We start from the raw sequence: 22,729 nt of genomic DNA, 5'->3' as shown, positions 1-22,729 counted from the left end.
TCAGTTCCAATCTTGTAGCTAAGTTAATTCACATACACAACCTGGAACAGGATGTGATATCTAACTGGTAACTTGTGGCTGCACTGATTCAAGCTTCAGTGACTGTTCCATCTTAAATTTGAATGGAACTGTTGCCCAGCTCTCATGTGATTAAGTGTTCTCATTATTTACACTCCACAAGCACAGGAGAGTTCTATCTATATGGGCAAAGGCTTGGCTCTCGTAGATGCCTGATATTGGTAATGTTAGCCAAAAAAATAATAAAATTCCTTGAGAGTTTAAATCATTAGTACAATATCTGTTCTGTTTTGACTAAGCTCAGGTGGGTGGAAATCTTCAAAAACAATACAGTAGCCCAACCTCTTCCTAATGATCTCCGCGGAGGTCTCATCAGTGACACAACATGATGGCAAGGCTGAGCCCTTCTGGAAACAAAAACTTCTTAGGACTTGCATGTGCTCGCAAAAATTAGCATTTGCATTTTTATTTCTTTCAAGTCTTTTGCTGGAAGCAGTTTATTAGTGCTGCGGATTCATGTTTTGTCAGTACCTGGCATTCAAGTATAGCTGATCCTGCCTTGGAGTGCAAGCTGGAATATTTCTCAAGATTGATTTTTCATGGGCCCATGAGATCTATGTAGCAATTAAAGAAATAAATCAATCAGATGCTGACTGCACATCTACTCGCTTAAATGTCTTTGATGTGCTGCAGCTTAATCAGAGCAACACCACAACCTGAGGTAGGGGCTTGTGTGCTTTTGTTCATCTGCTGGGGTTCACAGCACTGAGTTGATACTTCCTCACACCCAGAAGTTGCTTTACGTTTATTGTACTAGTGTGAATTTGTATGGTGTGAAATGTTTAAACACACAGCTCATAAATTATAGCCTGTTACATCCCTGTGGACCAGCTCAGACCCAGTAACTGTGTCTGGGAACAGTGATTTCTGTCAAATTCAAGATAACAGCGCTTAGCTTTAAACTACTTGCAAAGAAGCTAAATCCCGACAACCTGCTATTTCCATCATGCAGAGATGGTTACTACAGCCCAGCTAACTTCTGGGAATCCTGAACTTGATCACTTAGCTATGGAGGAGATGGGCACATAGACCAGCACAACAGAGCCTTCAGACCTTGTGTGCTGAATCACTAAGATTAAAAAAATATTACTTTCTAGCAGCATAATTTGGGCTCTGGCTCACCTGTCTTGAAAGGAAGATGGTGGAGTGGGTAAGGTGCTGCTGCTCCAGAAGTAATGCTTCCCTGCCTCATGGCATGGCCAGCTGGATTGCTAAAGAACACCAGCTGCAATATCTTCCACCTCTGTCTTCAAGGGCAGACCGAAACCAACGCCAGTTCAGTCAGCCATGCAGTGGGAGGAGATAGGCAGTTGGCCATGGTTCCAACAAATGTGATACTTATTCCTTTAATCACCTGGATTGTCATGCAACCCACCATGTTGCACCTCATTTCTGGCAAATTTTGGAAGTGGGAGTCCTTGAATACACACAAATTGGTCCACATGCTTCAAGGAAGAAAGATCCCAGAAAGGGAGAGAGCCAGTTGCTGTCTGCAGCTACCTAATGGAAGGATACAGGGAAGATGAAGTCAGACTTCTCTGGAAGATGGTGGCACCAGGCCAACAGACAATGGACACTAGTGAAAACATGGGAAAGTCCTTTTGGATAGCAGAAAAACGGTTTTTTACCTTGAAATTGAACATATGCCAACCAGGTATCCCTAGTAAAATGTAAAACAATTTAAATGCTAACATCTGTTTTATTCAACAGTGTGCTGCATGGAAATTTATTATTATTTTATTGTGTTTTAAAAGTAAAGACTGTGCACTTATTAGAGAACAGTGGCAATTCCAAGTAGGCTTGTCACAACAGGAGTACTAACATGCTGTACAAGAGACTCTGCAGTATCATCAGCAGTAGTAATACTACTGAAGTATTTCTATTTGAATAAGCATTTTTAAGGGAGGGGGAAAAAAAAGGAGAAACAAAAGAAGCTTATTTTATTTACACTTTTTGATTCCAGAAATGCTTTTTGGATAGAATCTTTCCCATCTAGTAGGTGTGAAGGCTTAAGTTTTTAAACTACTATGTGCATCTTAGTACCCAGAAAAAAACATAGAGAAAAAAAAACAACCCTTAATCTTCTTTGGTGTGAAGAGATGTATTGGTATATACCAGTGCTTGTTATTGTGACAATTTTTGTGTATTTTTTAAGCTGCCTTAGTTCTTTTATTTTTTAGTTATGAAACCACACTAGAAATAGCCTTATATATGCAAGCACCTGCTGTTTGAAACTGAATTAATTTAGTAAAGTTTCTCTAAGTGTCATCTCTTTGCAGACTGAGACGAGGCAGAAGTAATTTATTTCTGTAGCTGAGAGTTTATTTCTGTAGGAAAGATCGCAACATGCCAGGGATTCAGTCCTCCCTCTGCTGATGTGAACTCTGAATTAAAAAATAGTAGTACCAGCAGGTACAAACTGCTTGTGAAGGGGTTTGATGGGGCACAGTAACATCTGCACAGAAGGAAAACCTGCAACAGTGACTTTAATATGTATTCTTGATAGCTGAGCACCTGCAGCTTATCTGCCTTCACTTAGTTCAGCTCATGCCTACCTCCTTTACTAGTTTTTAGATCTTGAAAGTGTGTAGACTAAGGACTTCCTTTTTTTTTTCCTTTTAAATTTTTTTAAGATTTTTTATTTGGTTATAGGCCTGCATAAGAAATTTCCTGCCACAGCTGTACCATTGAGAACATGAAACGGGTTAGTACAACAGATGAAGTCGCCATATCTGCTAAATACCAGCAAAATGGTCTGTCAAGAGGAAAACAGTTTTTCCCAATGGGTGACGGAGGCATTGATGTGGCCAAAACCTGTACCATTGCAAAATAATATACCCTCCACTTGCTCTGCTGATAAGTGATGGTAAATGGGATTTGATTTGTGGAATCATAGAATGGTTTGGATTGGAAGGAACTTTAAAGATCCTGCAGTTTCAATCCCTCTACTGAGCCTTCCACTGGACCAGGTTAGACTTTAGATAAGGAGTGAGTTAACTCAGAATCATAGAATATCCTGAGTTAGAAGGGACCTCCAAGGATTATCGAGTCCAGCTTCTGGCCCTGCACATCACCATCCTCAAGAGTCACACTGAGTGTCCAAGAGCATTGTCCAAATGCTTCTTGAACTCTGTCAGGCTTGGTGCTATGACCACTTCCCTGGGGAGCCTGTCCCAGCCACCCTCTGGGTGGAGAACCCTTTTCCAATACCAACCTAAACTTCCCTGACACAACTTCAGGCCATTCCCTCGGGCCCTTCCTTCACCATCTTCGTTGCTCCTCCTTTGGGGGCTGTCTAACAACTTTATGTCCTATGTTGTGGTCCCCTGAACTGCCCCCAGCACTGGAGGTGAGCTCAGAGCAGAGAGGGACAATCCCCTCCCTTGCCTGGCTGTGCTGCTGTTCCTGATGCCCCCCAAGACAGGGTTGGCCCTCCTGGCTGCCAGGGCACTGCTGGCTCATGTTCAACTTGCCACTGACCAGGACCCCTGGGTCCCTTCCCGCGGCGCTGCTCTCCAGCATCTCATCCCGCAAGGACGGCCGAAGCCCGTTTGGCTGAATGTGCCTGACGCGGGAAGCAGCCGAGATCAGGGTGGGGAAGTGTTTCCCAGAACAGAGAGCCCGGCAGGAAGGACGCGTCTCTTGCAGCGTTTCCCGTCTCGCTGCCGGCGGATCCAGCGGGATTCGCGGCCCCACGAGGGGGCTCTGCCCGCCCGGGCACCGGCAGCGCCAGCCCTTCCAGAGCGCCGCTCCCCAATCCCCGACTGGAGCTGACGTGGGAGTTCCTTTCCAGTGTCAGGGTCTCCAAAGCAGGTTCAGTTCCAGGCTGTTAAACTGGTACGGCTGTAGGTATGAACCGGAATAGTAGCTCCCTTTGCGCTGCTTCCAGTGGAAGCAGCAAAGTATCGGGGGCACGACTGACAGGTACCACACGATTTAACTGTGCCTGGAAGGTGTATAAATAAATGGTAACAAGCAAATTACTTGTATGCCTTGTTCCCACTAAACTTCCCCCAAACTAAGACACTCATAGCCACAATAGTTTAAGGAAGCCTGGTGTCGAGAAAGTTTCTGAGATCAATCAAGTAGAGAATTCCTGTCATACAGGAGGAAAATAGCATCTTTCTACACACAGCCGAACACAGTAAAGGGGAAGGGGCATTTAAACAGCACACACTGACCAAGATAGGACAGCTCAGTTTGACCTCTTTGTATCTTTTAATACAACCTTCATTAAAATTCCTAAGTTAAAACAACTGCGTAATGGCAATCACAAAAGTATAAGGAAAATATATATTCTAGTTCAAGAAGAGATTGGTCCCCGCAATGTATGAGAAAAATCAAGTAATGAAATCCATTTAAATGCCATGGTACATATCCCCTGGAACAATGCCCTGGTCAGATAGGTAACAGCAGCTGTCCCAGGCACAGTGCTTGACTGCTCACTGCTGTCAGTAGATCACCAGCACTAAAAGAAATAGAGGTGTAAACAGCTAGAGCAAAGGTGACATAGGGGGATGATGCACAGAAACGGCAGTGACAACTTCAGCTGTCAGCAGGGATGCTCCCCTTCCTCCTGGCACCGGGCTCACATGACCACCATGATGTCTTCCAGCGGCTTCCGTGTCAGCGCCGGCACAGTGGCGTCTTTCTTGGGATAGCCAACAGGGAGCAGCAACAGGAGCTTCTCGTTTGCTGGGCGCTGGAGCAGCACCCGGAGCTGGGGGCCGCAGTTCAGGGGTGTGGAGGTCACTGTGTACAGCCCCGCGTTCTGCAGAGAGACAGACAGCAACACGGAGACATAGGCCTGTGCTCTTTAATTGTGGAGCTTGTTCCCACCACACCCGTACACATCCTTCTGTCAGCTAGTCCAGAAATGCTGCTCCGTTAGCCCTGCTGCAGGCTTTAGAGCACCTGGTTTACTAACAGCCTCAGTGGCACCATAAAAGATGCCTGCTCTGCTCACAGAGAGGTAGAGCGTTTCTCCACCACAGCAACAGCACAGTCTGCCTGCCATGAGTGCTGCTCAAAGCCAGAGCCTGCCTGCTGTGCTCAGGGTGATGGGGATCCATGGCCACAGGGAAGTTGAGAGGCAGCTGTGGGGGTATGACTGAAATATCATCCCATGGTGCTGGTGGTTGGACTATATGGTCTTGAAACATCCATTCCAAACCTAACTATTCCATGATTCTACGATCTGGCTCATACAGAGTTTCTTGCCTCCATACAGCTGGCAGGAAGATGCCTTCACAGCCTTGTGAACACTTGAGTTTCTCTTCAAGAGCTGTACCTTGCAGGGACAGGGGGCACAGACTATGCCTCAGAACCTGTCACAGGAATCTGTTGGCATCTCTCGCAGTGGCCATTGTTACAGATTACATCAGAATCCCAAAATAAGTCTATGTATCACTCTTCCTCTCATTCAAAATCTCACAAAAACCCTAAAAAATCTGGGCAAACAATAAAGAGCTGACATCATCCAAGGTATGACCACACAGCTGAGTCACTTCCTGAGAGCTGCACATGTGTATTTCAGTCTCTCTGTCTACACAATGCAAGCATTTTGGGAGGCTTTGAGATACAAGCCAGCCAGGGAGAGGTGCCCAGGAAATGCACCTGTCACGTTAAGTAATCCTCTTCTCAAGAGGAGAAGAGCTAATAGTGATGGTGCTGAACGGTGCCTGAGGAGCAGCAATGCACGAAAGAAAGTGTCATTCAAAACAGAATGGAGGAGAAATGGCAGTGCCTGGTAGGAAATTGGCCTAATATTAGAGGAGGCACCTTGCTGTTATCTTGCTGACAGGCCAGGTTAACTATGAGAATAGCTTCTCTATTTAACACTTGTGTGAGTACATCAGATACAAGAAGCAGAACCTAGCACTGAGAAACCACTGAGAAAATCTAACTGGCTGGTGTCAAACATGCTGAGCTTTAGAGATCAGTTCACTTTCAGAAATGCCTCGGAAAGACTGATTGAAATAGTACAGCCTGTTCTCTGGAATATGCCCCTGATTTTTTTTTTTTCAGCATTGTATACTAAAAGTGGTTTGGAGTCAAGCTGTTTTATAGGGATTACTGAAAAGAAGGGGCCAGTGTGGCACCACACAGTCGTGCTTGGGTAATCTGAAGAGCCTGTCAGCCCTGTTAGCATAAGGCAGAAACCACAGGGGCTGAAGCCTGTGCCGAGAGGAGAGTGACAACTCTGGAAGCTATATTATATTTTTCTTCCTGTTAAGCAGTACTGAGGATAGGAATCACCTTCTCAGATGTAGACCTGTGAAGAATAACTTTAAAACTCAAAACTAAGACATATTGCCAGGAATTGGAGTGATCCAGGAGACGGAAAATGTTAAAATCTGAGGTAGGTTCCACCCTTATTTGGGCAGAACAGTCTCGGTACATATTCCAAACTAATATATTGACTCACAGTATGTTGGTTCTGTCAACGTACCTGCAGTGCAGCAAGCAGAATACCACAGGCAATGGAAACACTGATTTCATTGTAGTAGTGGGTCTTCTTTTTGCCATTTGGAAGCCGCCCGTATACCTGCTTGAAAATGAGGATCAAATATGGAGCAGTGTCCAAGTACTCTTTGATCCAATTTGTTCTGCAAAAGAATGTTTAAGACATTTATTTTGCAACCTTCTCACTTTCCTGTAAGTTACATTTACTGTCTGCAAAGGGGCACTAAAGGTACATGACAATTATAGCAGTAGACTAAACCTTAGAACATTTACTGCAAAGAATTAAGTATTATCAGCTTAAATAGAAACATTTCTGAAAGAAAAAGATGCTTGAATGGAGTTCTCACTTTTAACAGATTTGGCTGAGGGGCTGATGTGCTCACTCTGAAGAGTGGAATTGCATGCAAATAAGAGATAGTTCTTGACCTCTTATCTATGAACTGGCCTCATGAGCATTTTCCTTTGAGATTATTTAATTTCTGGAAGTTTACAGATTTGCCTGCTACCAGCAGCGCCAACTTTTTTGTCATTGCAGGGAAGACTGCTGTCAGAAAAGTTCAAAACGTTTTTGTCTAAGGTCTAAGCCTAAATATATTCCAAGGGCAAAAATTGTTATTCTGTTCCTGGGTATTTCCTCCTTGTTATAATTCATTTGGTTCCCAATTTCTTAAATGACAATCATGATATATGATTTAGACAAGAAAATGAGTACTTTCTACTGTTCTCATTCAAAACATAAGAACTGCTGGCATTTAGTTGTTTGCATAGCACCTAAGCACCTGAAAAACAGTAACATTATCAAACAAGTAGGGCAAGTCAACCCCGCAAAGCTTTGTACACAGGGTCCACTTTACGAACCAAAACTCAGGAGACATCTTCCCATTGTGTAAAGTTAAGCAAGTCAGTCTGACTTCAGAAGGCATTTGGAACAATTAAATATTCCATAATTCAGCACTTGGATAGGGACAGGCCTTGGGGCTTCCTCAGCTGGTAGCAAAGCTTCCAGTGACGTTGGGAGCTTGACTGTTTGGCAAACAACAGAAAAAATCTGGGACAAGAGTGTCAGACACAGAGGTTACATAGGAAAAAATAATGATGGAGCCAAGTGCTTGGAAAACTTTCAAAATAGAGAGCATGTAATCCCCTTTACTGAAAGCAGTTTTATGAACCAGTCACCAAGGCACAATTCTACACATATTTATAAGTTTTTGTTTCCAAACATGGATTTTAGAAAAATATTAAAAGTGGAGGAAGAAATAGAAAATGATGGAAGTCTTTCCTACACTTAAACAACAGCTCTCTTCTCACCCCTTAGGTAATTGACTTTTCATACCTCAATCTTTTCAGGTCATTAACCCATCTGTCTCCCATCCTTTTTTTGTAGTTGATTTCCTCTTCTTCTTCTACAATTTCACGAATCTTATGTTTTAAATTCGGATCTTGCACTACCACAAAGGTCCAGGGCTCGGTGTGTGCTCCACTAGGTGAAGTACCTTCGTACAAGAACAGGGAAAAGTAAAAACCTAGGAAGGAGGGTGGCAGTAAGAGGTGTCAGCTCTTCCTTGTGAGCTTTCAGGCTGACCACAATAGGAAAGCAAGTGGATGAGATGAGAAGAAAAGTTCTGGCAGACAATCCCATTCATTTCTTTCTCAAAGAATGTGAAATCCCATTGAAGAACAAAGGTTAGTCCTTTCATACTGCCATCTTACAGGAAGCCAGTGGTAAGGAGTTGTAAAAAAATTCCTTTTTTGGTGGTTCTTATGATGAGGCAGTGCAATATATATATGAACACAGTAATGCTATTACAAAATGTTGTACCAAAAGCAGAGCTCTGTCTGAATACACAGCCAACTCTGACGTGTGGTTTTAGCTATAGGGTGAAAATAATGGCCTTCAGGAAAACAAGGCTAAGTGACCCCCTGCAGGAACCTGTCACTGATTGACAAAGATAAGGAGCTGTACAACACAAGACATCTGCCATAGAGCATACAAGTCTGAGTTTGTTGTCCCAAAGACAGCTGGTGTTTATAGGTGTGCACATATTAAATTTGTACTTGCTTGCCCACCACTGGAGAAATATTTTAACTGCCTAGAAGTTAAAAGCCAGAAGCTGAAGAATACATATCTGCACAGGTTCACAGATATATAGATTAAGAAGACTGCTTAGATCTCTCTGGTCCCTCATACACATTTCAAAATATTTTAAGAACTTGAATGCATGCAATACTAAGGACTGACTTTAGTTCAAGAAAAACTGAATAAGCAGTTTGAATTCTCTTGATAGATGAAAATGTTTTTATGTTGTGAACATTGCCTCTCCTCGGGTTTGGGTAAAAACTGATTTCATGCTTCCCTTTGTTTTCTTTTTCTCCACACAGCCCAAAGCTTTCAGGGTTACTAAGTACTTCATCTGCACGCCAGGCTTGTTTGCTTTGCTGCATTTGCCAAAACATGCTCAGTGTTTTAATGACTCCTAGTTAATTAGAGGGAGATGGAGACTCGTTACAGTGCAGTAACAAAGCCGCTTGCAGTTTTTAAAGGGAAAATAATGTGCCTCAAACGTGGAGATTCTTTAGATTATAAACCCTGCTAAAGGCTACTGAACTTTTCTCTAAGGCAGCTAGGGAATATTTTCTATAGTAGCAGCAGCTGGCTCATAGAATAAGAGAAATCATGAGGGTCAAAACCACTCCTGGCTGAAGTCAATGTTACTAAAGCAGAGATGAGATTAGGCCAGGATTTGACAGTAATGATTTGAAACACATAAATTCTGAACAACAACAAAGAAAATCAATTTCTGACATTCAGTGAAATAACCTCTATTAGGGTACTCAGCATAACACTCCAGTCATATGCAACAGGGGTCTGGCACTACTGTTGGAAGGACTGGAAGATGTTTTTTGTTCTAGACTGAAATTATTTCCCCTTATTTAGCACTAACCATTTATGTCAACTGAAATATTTTGCATGGCTGAGACAATTTAATCTATTTTTTTGTGTGGGGACCCCAAAAAACAAAACCCATACGTGATAGATATCATCATAATGCATTAAGTTTTAAAGTATTGAAGTACATGTGGCTTGACATTTTTGAGAAAACACTTCAATATTTCTATTTGAAAGATGTCTCAATCAATGACACAAATTTAATTTTAAATAACATCTTTTAAAGGCTGAAAATGAAGTTATTTGTTTCATGCTGTTGAAATGCTCTTCTTCCCTTATGCATGAATTAGGAGTACTCCAAACCAGTCTCTGACATACAGTTGTTCAAACCGAGTAATTTGCAATCAATCAATGGGTGCTAATTCATTACAACTACAGGTGAATCTAGGAAAACCATGAGCAAAATTCCAGTTCCCTTGGCTTTTCCACACCACCTTTTCACAGTTACACAGTTGAACAGCAATGCTGATCCTTTTTTCTTTTTCCCAGACCTTGAACCACTCAGTACCTACCTGCTGTTCTGATGACATTATCGATAACCTCCCTGGGGACTGGTTCATCACTGAGAAACCTGACAGATCGCCTCTTATTTAGAAGCTCATAGAATGTCTGTGACCTTTTAATCATTTCAGCCTCAGAGTAGCGCTCACCAGTGAAGGGGACATGGGCAACATTTTCTTCAAGTCCTTGCCACTCTTCCTCACCCTCTGCAAGAAAACACAAGTGGTTAGGGATTTTATTTTTTTTTTTTTCTGGAGGATGCTGTTGATATCCTTGGCATTCACACCATAATGCACCTTGTCCTGCACTGGCATATGCTGCACTTCTACAGCACTGGTAAGGCAAAGTGTAAAGTTCCAGTTGACACAACTCCTTGATCCCCAGCTCCAGCCACTGAATAAACACTTTGTTTGAATACCAAGAGGCAGGAGGGTCCTGGCTGGCTCTAGCAAGTGTGATCCACGAAGTCATTGCCTTCTCCACTTCAGCCTGCAAGCCTGCCTGTAAAAATGGGTTACAAGCTGAAACAGCATTGAAAATGCGGACAGGGCTTCCAGGCCACTTTTCTCAGCAAGTAAATGTGAACATGTGTGTATCTTCCTAAGCTGTTTAATAAGAAAAAAAATGAATTAAATTACTGAAATTAAGGAGAGAGCTTAACTACCAATATGTGTAAAATCTCCTCTGAAGAGCTGAATGTCAACTTCTTCCATATTCATGTCTTATAGTAGAGGCATTGCAAGCTTTGGCGCTGCAGAAATGTGACTTTGTGTTTAAGCTCTTTGATTTCCTGATACTTTCAGCATAAGAGGAAATTGATGTCAGGCATCTACACTTAGGATAACAACATATCAAATGTAGAATATTGTGTTTCTTGCCTTTAATTTAAGAACTCAAAATTATTCTCCATTTCACTGAAATCTGTCTGTTTATATCACAAAATGAATCTTCTGTTGTCTCCGAGGCCTCTTTCTCCCCCATATTCCTAGAATCAGCACAGATAGCATTTTTTTGCAGCTATGATGTGGAAGTTAAAGCCATTTAAATGCTACATTTTGACTAGTCAATAGTATTGAGCAATCTCCTACAGAGAGCTGAGTCAGGAAAAAAAATTCCAGTTCTTTTTCTGTTGCTATTAGGCTATTATTCCCAAATCATAGCAATCTCCAGCGAAAAATTCAAACAGCAATTACTTCTGTGTTTTAGTAGTATGCAGTTGCCTTAGAGACCAGGCTGCTTTTTTGTTCATTTTAAAAGCAGTGAAATATTCAGAAGTGTGGTTCAGCCTTTGCAAAGGAGTGAAATAAATCCAGTTTCATAAATTGAATCTAAATGGAATGGTTCTGGTCCCCAAACAACACACATTTCATTTTGTGTACAAAGAATTCACCTTGAAAATTTGTTTTGTTTAGCATTTCATGCCTGTCTTAAGCACTCTTGGTCACAGTCTGCAAGGACTTGGTTCCAGGTTAATGGAAAGCAGTAAGCCCTTGTTATAATTATTTTTGTGATCATCTTGCACACTCAAAAGTAAAAGGGTGCTGCTTGATAATGTGATAATGACAATTCCCTTTGTAGTTTACACCCAGTAAGACAGTGATGCATGCTTGTTTTGTGTTGTGGGGAGGTTTTCCCATGTTAGTAGAAGAGAAGTGAAGCTGCTGTTTGGTCAAGATAGTTCAACTTAATAATAAGGTGAAAAAAGAATTGTACTCTTAATGATTTTCAACGCAGATGAGATGGCTAATCAGAATGGAAAACCTCAAAACACTCAACATGGGAATACTGGCTGAAGCAGATAAACTAGAATTGCAGGAATAGACACACAAAAACAAAACTCTCCTGGCAAATTAATTTTTTTAAAATAAATTAATCTCTTATATATTCTCTTCCACCATGTGTCTACCATTCTTTCTTAGCAGTTAACATTATCCATATGCTAACTTTAAATCATTATCAGCACCATCTGTTTAGTGCATGCTCTCTCTATCTCTAATTGCTGTGTTTAGACATACTCCTGTTTGTACGTCACGTTATACAATACCACAAGTGTCTTGTTTATGTCTCTTTGTATTCCACCACTTGATGGACAACAGACAGGCTTGCAAGTCTATTGCCTTGTTAGCCACATTCTCAAGATTGCCATCAATTCTGTTGCCCGTTTACAGTAGTCATCAAGCTTCCTGCTTTTTAAGTAAATCTGGAATGGTTTTGGCTCAGACATCCCGAATGGAATCTCATTTTTAAAGTACTATTTTTCTATCTCTACCAGAAATGCCTCTCGGGATACATTTTAGGATGATGATTATGTTCTTCCCAGCACTCCAGACGGGAGGTTGTAATCAGCCTGCAAATCATGTAATAAATTTTACCTCAGTTTGAAGTGTGAGTTCTTAATTTAAAACTCATACTGAGAACAATGGGTTGTCATTTCCCTTCTGTTGGCCACTGACACTTCTCTGTATTGCTGGCTTCTAGTTGTATGCTATTAAGATATTTCACTTTCACTCTCCTTGGTTTTATGCGAACACCACTAGATAATATTAACAACTGGTTCTGAGACTGATCCTTGAGAAACCCCAGTCAAGACTACTGCATTTGCTTTCCAAACAAGTTTCTTCTCTAGGGAATTGCTTCCTAAGTGTAAAATTCCTCTCCAATTCTCTTTTCCAGTATAAAGACGTGCATGAGAAAAAAATTAAATGCATGTAAAAAAAGTTTTCACATCTTTGGTCTTAAATGCTGGGTAAACTGACCCTGTGGGTTCTTTGTCTGATTAATGGCAGACTGCTACAAAATGGGCCACTACAGGAATCCCAGTAGTGAATCCAGCCCTGAACTGAATGTGACTAATAGGAAACTAAAAAAGATGGATTACCCTACTAGTAGGCTATAAATAGTGGTAAGCAGACTGATCCTGGAAAACTAAAGAGTGGGTCAGGGATCCTAAGCAAAAGAAGTAGCAAGTTAGAAAAGCACAGACCATGGAAAAAAAGAACCCAGCACCAAAATATTCTGAAAATTATGTCAAGTGGAATATAGTTGCAGAAGGTTTCTTATGATCTTAAGAGAAACAGAGTGGCTGTTACATAAAGAGAAAACCTACTATAAGAAAGCTGAGAGGTAATCTGGTTGCTATCCATAAACCACAGGAGGGTATATACCAGGGCTGGAAGAGAATCCTTTAAAATCAAAATTATACAGATTAAATATGTATACAGTAATATTAAATAAATTTGGGCAGACCGAAAGGTAGAGGAGGGTTTTAAACCCATAGTAAGAAATTCTGCACCAGCCTTTCAGCAAGGTTAAAGAAAAAGGGTCACAGAAGTCCAGTTTTCATCTTCATTCAGCGGATGACAAAGGCTGGATATATCTGCAGCAGCAGGGAGATATGCATTGTGTCCATGTAAGTCCTGTATTCCTAAATGATACAAAACATGAACTGTCATTGAAAAAGGAGGTTTAAATTGCTACTGCCTCATCCATGTCAGTAGGAGTATTATTAAGATATAGGAAGTCTTTGAAACTAGGGAGAGGAGAAATGCTTTTAAGTGGGACAGGTCTGTTATAAGGAGTTTCACAAGCAACCAGCAGTGCATTTTCAGAAGCACTGGAATATTTGGGACTTTGTGTGTTGCTTTGTAGTCCTTAAGTAGAGTGTATCATCAGTGCTCTTGCCAATCCACAGTGCAACAATCTCTCATTCTGGATCTTATAAATGATGGAAAAAGCTACAGCATAGATGGGCATGCAAATAAATCTGAAGTTCTGCCAGTTAAAGCATTAAATAAATGGACTGAGTGCTTTGCACTTAATAAAAGGACTGGGTTTCAGGCTGCTCCGAGAAACATCCATCTCTTCAGCTATGGAAAGCACAACACAGACAAGCTCAGGACTGCTTGGCCCTCACCATTCTACCCTTCACTGCCAGTAAGTGACCCTAGTGAGTCTGCCCAAGCAGTTCACCCACTTACACTGAATGCTCTGCTGCTCAAAGGTATGTCCTTCTCATGGGAAACATCCCTTAGAGTTCCACTTCAGGGAAGGCTCATGGGACTACAAGTAAGGTCAGTGCTTTTCTGTTTTTCTAGCAGAGCACTTCACTCTCTCAGCAAATAGACCTTGCTTTGGTCAGAGACACGATTCAAAAGACTTGGTCTTCAGCTTTCAAGGGGCTGTTGAAAATTCAGCTTGTTCCCATGGGGCAGCCCTAGATTTTGGCTTTAGACAAGGCCTTAAGAGTGTTTCATGTTACCTAACTCAAATTCTCTTCAGAGGAACTTAATCTTTAAACACAAGCCAGCCTGAGACATTTAAGTAGAACTGAGCTTGTCTGATAAAGTAAGATACATTAATAAAACAGCAGAATTTACACAGCAGGTAAAGTATTCTTTACTATTAAAAAAATCTTTTTTTACATCCATACTTCTGTTTCAGCATCTAGTGCAGTCAGTGAAAATGTTAATACTGACAACAAGGTTAGCATGTTTTGATCCTCAATTAAGGCTTTAGCAAAGCAGGAGATCCTTACTAACTCTTTTCCTTCTTGCTACTCTTCTCACTTAGGCTGGGCTTTCCCCTGCTGAAGAAAATTTTCCCTATTAATGATGAAATTATTTTAATATTTCTTGATAAAAAAGACACGTCTGTTTTACAAAACATTTGGTTTGAATCACAATCCATTAAGGGAAAGATCATTATTTGTTACTAAAAGCAAAATAGCAAGATAATTTAATATTGGATGACACAGTATATTGAGAAAGGTTTTATTTAAAAGCAAATAAAACTTAGCAACAGTACCAACATGTCTACCTGTCTAAATTTTTTGCAAGCAATTTTAAACTAGTACAGTTTTGAATTCAGCACCTGAATAGCAGGGAAAGCAATTAACATATGAAAGACTAAAATTTTATATATGGAGTTGTGGCAGTGAGGCTCCTTGATAAGAGCTAATAGGTTTGTTTATGTAGAGGATCTAAATTTTTTAACTGATAGAAACAGCTATAGTCATAGATTATCATTTGAACCACCCACAGGAATTCTAATTTGCAGCAATTTAACTGAAGTAGTAAGCCATTAGTGACAAAGAAATTATGGGATAATTTTATACAGAATCTACTTTGCATTGAACAAAGGAGGATGCAGCACGTGAACTGATTTGTAAAGGAATTTTATATATTTGGAAAATAGTCAACAGGGTTTAAACCCTTCCTGGTATCAACTATTTTCAGAAACTGATAAGCAACACTAACTCAAAGTACACTGAACACTGAGAAAAGAGCTATAATGGTTATTAGAAATAGGTCTATGTGGAGAAGAACACTGTAAGTTTTAAGATTCCTAGAAGCAGACTAAGGGAAAATGTCATTATGGGGAAAGAATAACCCAGACAGACCCCTTAAAAAGCCTTTGAAATCAGGTTGAGGGAGAAAAAAAGAAAGAAAAAAAAAAAGAAAAAAAAAAAAAAAAGGAAAAAAAAAAAAAAAGAGCTGCATTAATTACAACTTTAAAGAATTGATAGGAACTGAACCCTATAGATTTTTATTTCACAAGAAATAAAGTGAGTTTATGGAGGATAGTTAAGAAGTAAGAAGAAGGAAGGGTACATTTTGTGCTTAGACTCTTGACCAAGCTGTGAATCAGAAAAAGCTAATGAAAATAAAGGGCATTTTGTACAGATTCAAATATGCAGCTGAGTGAACAGATTATCACCACAACCACATTTTGTTCTTAAATATTTGATCTACACAGTTCCTGACAAATCTGTCATTGTCATTCTCAGAAGCCACAAATGAAGGACCTTTGTAAAAACAGTAATAAACCCATTTCCAACTTTTTAGCTGTACTGAGACCAAATATATTGCACTGAGTGATAAAGTGGGATGACTTGCAGGAAGAAACACTCTGCTCAGGTCTTCTGTTTGCTCACACTAATAAGGCCTGGGAAGAGACTGTGGGGAATTCAGCAGGATCTCCTCTCTTTTCTTACACTGTCCATAGAGTCTCCAGTGAGATCTGCTGTACAGAGGAACAGACAGGAGTCTCTGAGAATATATTTTATATATATTTTTCTTCTGCACTCTGTTCTGTGGGGTCTGGAGGAAATAGAGATTTACACCAACAGTGACATGACATGAGGACTGCCTCCTTCCTGGGAGCTGACAAGCTCAGGGCACAGCAGCAGTGTTGTGCTGAGCATTGCTGTCACTGTGGGAAAGTCCAAGATTGCACCTCCTTTATTCATATCAGCAGATAATATTCAAACAATGAAAGTGTTTGGGATAAGATTTTTCTTACCTTCTTCTTCTAAGGGATGGTCAGTGCCATCTTTTAAATCTTCATCCACCCATGGGCGAGATGGATGCTTGCTTTTAATGTCACGTTTTTCCTTCTTTCCATTTGTCTTCTTCATTATTACCCCAATCAAAACACATATAATGGCTATAAATACTGGTGTGAGGGAAGAAATGAGTGCCATGACTATGGGAATGTGGAGCCTTTCTTCCAAGTTCAGTAGTTTCCCATGAAAAAGGAGAGGCTAAAGAACGAAGAGCAGCAAAGCAGTGAGAAAAAAGGGGTGGACTCAAGGTTCAGTCTTCCACCCTATCTTGCTTCTACTTTTCAGACACCGCCCCCACAATCTCATCTGTGACGTTTCCTGATGTTAATAAACAGCTCCTGCAGTTAAAAAACTTCCAGACCCAGGTTTATATATTTTCTGAGAAAAAACATGTCATAAACAGCAAGAAGAGGAACTGACCATACACCTAAATGCTATCCAGTGCAAAATAAATTAAAAAACCCCGAGGTCTTTTCAAACTCCAGACTATAGCAAAAGATTTCTCCCCTCTTTATTGTTATGGTCATCCCAGTAATCTTCATTGTAACAGTGATTATGAGAAGAGCCAAGTGGGAATATGACTTTTAAAAATTAATGGCACCTCTTCAATGTCTAGCTCACATAATTAGCATTTTATGTGTATCCCAGGAATTCAGAATATCACCAATCACGAATCAGTTTGCAGCACCACCCTCAGCTATGTCAGTGGGTCAATAAAACAGATAAGTAAAGGGGCAGCATTGCCTCTGTATAGAGTGTGAGTGAGACAATTCACAGACCCCTATATTCATCCTGATTATTCTGGGGGAACTGACAAGAAGATTTCCAAGAATCTAAGTAAAAAATATGAGGGCTGCAGTGACTTTAAAAGCCATGTTTCAGCATCTTATCAAAGATTAAAAACTGATAGGATCCTGGTATAAGCCAATAATGGTCAATGTCTAAATGCTTAACCCATTTTTACCTCAGCCAGCTGCTTGGGAACTGAACCGACACAGTAACAAACCCATTTACAACACTGATTTGCTGTCTTTATCTGGGGCTGTTGGGACATACTGGATAATAAAGTGTCAGAGTGGAGCGGGTGCTGAGGGCTGTGCTGTAGAGCAGGGTGCAGGAGTGCTCCCTGCATGCAGTCACCAGTGTCCATCAGCTTTTCTTAGCACCTGCTGAACACCATCCTTGCCAAGCCTTACCTAATGCCATACAGGGCCGTTTCTGATACCCCTGCATCCATGGCAAGATAATCCACGGCATTTTGAAAAAGCCCCCCTAAGGTAAGTGGGAGCAGTTGTGAGTGTAGCCATACCAGGAGATGTTGAGCCCCAGGGCACATCAGTGCTGCAGCTGGCACCTGCAGGGGGTCACTGCAGTCCCCTTCCCTCGACATGAAAACCTGGACACAAAGGGGAAAGACAATGTGAGGTATGTATAGGTTCCATCCTGACAGGTTCTCAGTCCATACCCTACCACTCATGCCCCTCACCCCACCAGTTTTGCAGCACTGGCCCCTTTTGACACTGTCACCCTAAGGGCACCCTGCCTGCCAGTACTCCAGCAGTTACTGCCAGCTGCCTTGAGGATTGGTCTCTGTGTTGGGAAGCACAGATTAATGACCAGGTTGCTGCACAAGAAGAGGAATGTGTGACCATACTGGCAGACCACCCACAAGGATAGTCTGGCTGACAGTCCAGACGCGTATCCTCTTTTGATACAAGCTCCTTGTGTTAAGAGCGCAAGGTCAAGCAAATTGCACAGCTGTGCGCATATTGTTCAGATGTGCTTAGAGGCAAAATAAAACTGCCTCAAAGCTTGTACTCAAGGCCGGGCTTTCTCAGCTGCCCAGCTCAGATACAGAATAAATACTTTACTTCTGTTGCACTGCATCCTACTCCAACAAACAGGCCCCCAGTTCCTGTAGGTACCAGTCCTTATAGGCAATATTTTGGATCTATGTAAGAAGGGTGAAGTCATTAGAATCAGCCTAATGACTGCATAAAACCATCAGAGATGTAATAAAGAGGACATGAAAAAGTTGTGCTTAGGTTCCTAATCTAATCCAATAATTTAAAGTTTTCAATGAACTTCCATCTACCTCTGACTAAAAGGACAATTTGCTTGAAAATCCAAGCCATGAATCTTGTCTTTCCTACTCTCCAGTCAATTTGTGACCTGGGACATGTGCTTGGGTCAATGATTTGGGGTGCACATATAAAAAGCCCCCAAACCAGTACACTCTATAGGAATAGAAACAATTGTCATATGTGGAAAAAAGAAAATATGTAAATTTATCCTCTCCCGCCTTGATTTAGAGTAGATATTTAAACTCATTTGTCCCACCTGCTGGCTGTCAAGTCATGGGGAGACGTACTTTACCTAATCCCAATTAGAAACATTAAATTAATTCATGAGACTAGAGAAGGAACCTGCAATTTCATTAGATACATTTTCAACAGCCTACTCTGTGGCAAGAGAGGAAAACAGAATGTGGTCTGAATGACACTGATAATTCTCCCACTGGGAATATATTAACCTTGAATATTCACACATAAATTAGGATCTGGATGCTTTGTAGCTGAGAATCCATCCTATGAAGAGATAGGTCTGTGCTGAAAGAGAGAAGCAATATAGAAGGGTGAATGATGTTTTTTAAAATAACTACCTCTACTTGCAATGCTGGAAACTTTGTAGTAGCTCACTGTTCCAGAATAACTTTGACTACCTTAGAGGTGATATTAATTTTTCTTTTGTAGAACAGAGAAAGAAAGAAAGTTAAGTAAAAGTACCTTTGGTGTTAACTTAGGCAAAATCTATTTGGTGTTACATATTGAAAATTGTTAGGTTGAACTTCAGCCCCACAGAAACCCCAGCCTACCTTGTTTAATTAAAACCTGAATTAGTTAAATAATTCTATATTGTAGACATTTAATAGAGAAACACGGTGATGTCTTGAGGTACTGTGGGAAAGGGTGAGTGGAGGCAGTTAATTATTGTACATCAGATTTCAATCAGTTTTTATGTTAGGTTTATTTTTCCAATCCAAACTTTATAGAAATGCAATTAATATTATCCTGACAAATTCAAGAAAATTTATTACAATTATTTCTTCTGCCCTACAGTAAACCTTAAAGAGTAGCAGCTGAATTTTGGGGGGTGTTTTGAGTCTCAAAGTCAGGAGAAACTTTACAAATAACCCTACTCCTAGAAATGAATGGAGCTTTTCTGACAAACATGGAAAGAAGTTAGAAAATGTTGATGGAAATATAACAATTGAGAACATCAAAGTACTCTACTATTACTGCATGAAAGACATGTAAGCACTCCTAAAATGTACAGACCATCATACTAAAAGCTTCTGGTCCTAAAATACTTTCTTTAATATTTCCCATTAAATTTGGAGGATAGCTGTTGTTCTTCTGAAAGGAAAAAAATGTACTCTAGTATCAAATATATCCCTTTATTTTTTTTGTTCCAAGTAAAAACCTGTGATGAGCAAATGCCAGTAGTGAACAGACCTATGCTGGGACAGTCACAGAATGACCACCCATGGGCACGACGTGGTCACCTGGTGGGCACATGCACCATTGTAGGCTGCAAGGACACTTGAAGCCAACAAATGACACCTGCTCATTACACATTTTTGCTTGGAGAAGTCTCTTTATAGGAGAACTCTTTAGGACTCCTCATTGGGTGCTACAGAAAATTAGTACAATCTAAACATTCAAAAAGGGATCAAACACATCTATTCAGAATTGATTAACTATCAAAGGCAAAGTATGGTACTTAAAATACCTAATATAGGAAGTCTCTCAGGCTTAGGAAGACCTATGGAAGGAAGGACAATTTCATGCAGTCCTTAGCCTTCTTGTTTTTCCTAATGATCTACCTTTGGCCATATACACAGGCTACAGCACTTGATGCCCTCACATGGCTAGGATTTGATATGAAAAGTTGTTGTGGTATAGAAAATGAATTGCCTAATTTAGTGCTCCCACTGAAGTGAAAAGCATAACCCACTTCCCTCCTCTGTGTCCCTCCAGACAAAGGGCAAATATCTCCGGTTGAGATAAGAAAAATTTACTGGAAACAGCAGTGAGATAAGAAAACTGTGTTTCCTTCTTGCCTGTTGGTGGGAACACAGCTAGTATTTTGCTGTTTTTTTACCATGTCCATGAGAATGTGACAATGTTCATCTTGCCATTTTACTCCAATTTCTTGGGCAGGTCCTTTAATCTCACTTTGTTTTATGGCAGAACCAGCCTTTGGGAGGATCTGGGTTATCTTCTCTCCTTTCTCAAAAACTTCCTCTGCCATGTTGCCCCACACAATGATGTTGTCAAAGAACTGCAGGTATTCTGGAGCCTCACCCTTTTCCAGTGCAGTCTGAATCAGTGCATGGCAGATGGTGGGGCTGTGTTTCCACCCCTGGGACAGTCAGTTCCAGGTGTACTGCACACCCCTCCAGGTGAAGGCAAACTGAGGCCTACACTCTGCTGCCAAAGGAATGGAGAAAAACACATTGGAAACATCAATAAGCCACATCATTCTCCTTGGAAGTGAGAATCCCTTACTTCTGCCTCCCCCTGATGAGGTGCATGGTATACAGTAACAACCTAGACGCAGCCACACAGCTCTAGGCTCTGCCACCTCGTGGCTACTGCTAAAAATTGATCTGTAGTTGGCCGAAACTAGGATAGAAGTCTTACTGTGGTGAAAAGCACATCTGTGTTAAAGAGAACAGTAGTAGAAATAGGAGAATGCTCATAGTGAACATACAGAAATGAAGAGTAAGATGAAGGAGGCGCTTGCAATAAATACAGCACGAGTCTGTGAGAGAAAACATGGTTTTGAGTGCTGGCTACAATTCCCATTGCAAGTGTCCTTTGCTGAACATTATCAGTTACACACCTACAAGGAACACAAAGCCTCTGTTTGGACTCTCAAGTGATATACCAATATGTGGTGATGAAAAAGTCCATAAAAAAAAAAAAAACAAACAAAAAACTGTGTTTATAGTTAGAAGTCACCACTGCGTAATGTCTAGAGACATAATAAAATACACTTGCTTCAGAAGTGAGTTTCACACTGAAGTTTGTGTTTACAAAAAAAATTCCAAAGGCTATTTCAGTGCCATCCTCGGTCAGCTCCCATGTTAGTATATGCCTGATATGGGCAAGGCAGAACCATACATGAACTAGTTAATCCCATTTACCAATCAACACATTGAGACAAATGCCTGGGATCAGCTGAAACTTATCTATTAGGTATTGGCATTACTAAAAATATCATTAGCTTAATAAGTGTCTCCATCTCTGTGACTTATCTAGCAATCCCCTCCTGCCTCTGCCAGCGACCAGCACATGATGCTTCCGAGCAAGGTGACCCTCACTTTTCTGCTGCCTCTTGCCTCTTCTTGCAGTCACACATACAACCACCCCTTGCCCCAAGACAGCTGTATGATCTCTTTATGACCCCTGGAGATATCAGGTATCTTACCCTGGAGCATTAGATTTGATTATCTTTTTCATTAACTTAGCTCAGATTGCCACAAATGTTATTAGTGCTTATGAACTATCCTTTTGAAATCTAACAGTACAGTGGGTAATAGAATTACATCCCTTAGCAACGAGAGCACAAGACAACAGAGCGCCATGCAACAGAGCAATTCTTTCCATTTGTCCTCAGTACCGCACTCTTCACTTGCAAACTCCCTGTGTTTATGTATTACAGGCAGAAGAAACAACCTAACTATAGACAGGATTCACTAGTATCTTTCTAAGTAGAATAATCCAGTTATTAGGATCTGTCTTATCAGATAAACCATTAGTTGTGCTCAACAGGACAATTAGTGCTCCTAAAATATTTCTGATTTCAGAAAATAACTTAAATTTAACCCAGAAACTAATTTGCCCCCAGATTCATAGCAGAACAAGAAATTTGCTGTTTCTGTACCATTGTTACCATCATGAAGCTGTAGGAGTGAGTTTCCACATGGCAGGAAACTGGTGGACATTAGTAGTGGTACTCACTGAAGTGAAGCTGCATGGCCGAGTTTTCAGAAACTCACACAAACTCTAAACAAAGGTCTTGAAAACATCACTGACCTTAAAAAGAAACCACCAAGGGTCTGCAGATAACACAGACCTTGGAAGACATTAGCCCCAAACTGGGGCAAAATAAAGACAAAGTATTATTTTTTTCACAATCACTTTTAGCTGCAGACTCATGATAGGCTGTGTTCAAATCTGTTTTATTCTGTGAGCTACCTCTGATACCAGATGGGCAAAAGTAAAGACCATTTCTGTGTGCTCATGTGAGCACACAGCCTAATAGAGACTCTTAAAACCTCTTCAGAATAGGAGTGTCTAGGGAACAGGAAAGAGAGGTAGCAATGG

General features: G+C 40.8%; 1 protein-coding gene across 1 annotated transcript; it reads right to left on the bottom strand.

Annotated features, from left to right (window-relative positions):
• Window positions 1-4,273: 4,273 nt before the first annotated feature.
• On the bottom strand, window positions 4,274-16,583 carry IYD (iodotyrosine deiodinase). The gene is made up of 5 exons (XM_066315470.1): window positions 16,292-16,583; window positions 10,003-10,197; window positions 7,877-8,036; window positions 6,530-6,686; window positions 4,274-4,849 (listed from the first exon to the last, which is right to left on the bottom strand). The coding sequence occupies exons 1-5, from the start codon at window positions 16,470-16,472 to the stop codon at window positions 4,667-4,669; spliced, it is 876 nt and encodes a 291-aa protein (XP_066171567.1). The 5' UTR covers window positions 16,473-16,583; the 3' UTR covers window positions 4,274-4,666.
• Window positions 16,584-22,729: the final 6,146 nt, after the last annotated feature.

Source organism: Sylvia atricapilla, chromosome 3 (assembly GCF_009819655.1).
Source record: "Sylvia atricapilla isolate bSylAtr1 chromosome 3, bSylAtr1.pri, whole genome shotgun sequence".
Lineage (NCBI taxonomy): Eukaryota > Metazoa > Chordata > Aves > Passeriformes > Sylviidae > Sylvia > Sylvia atricapilla.
This window is presented reverse-complemented; position numbering and strand designations above follow the sequence as displayed.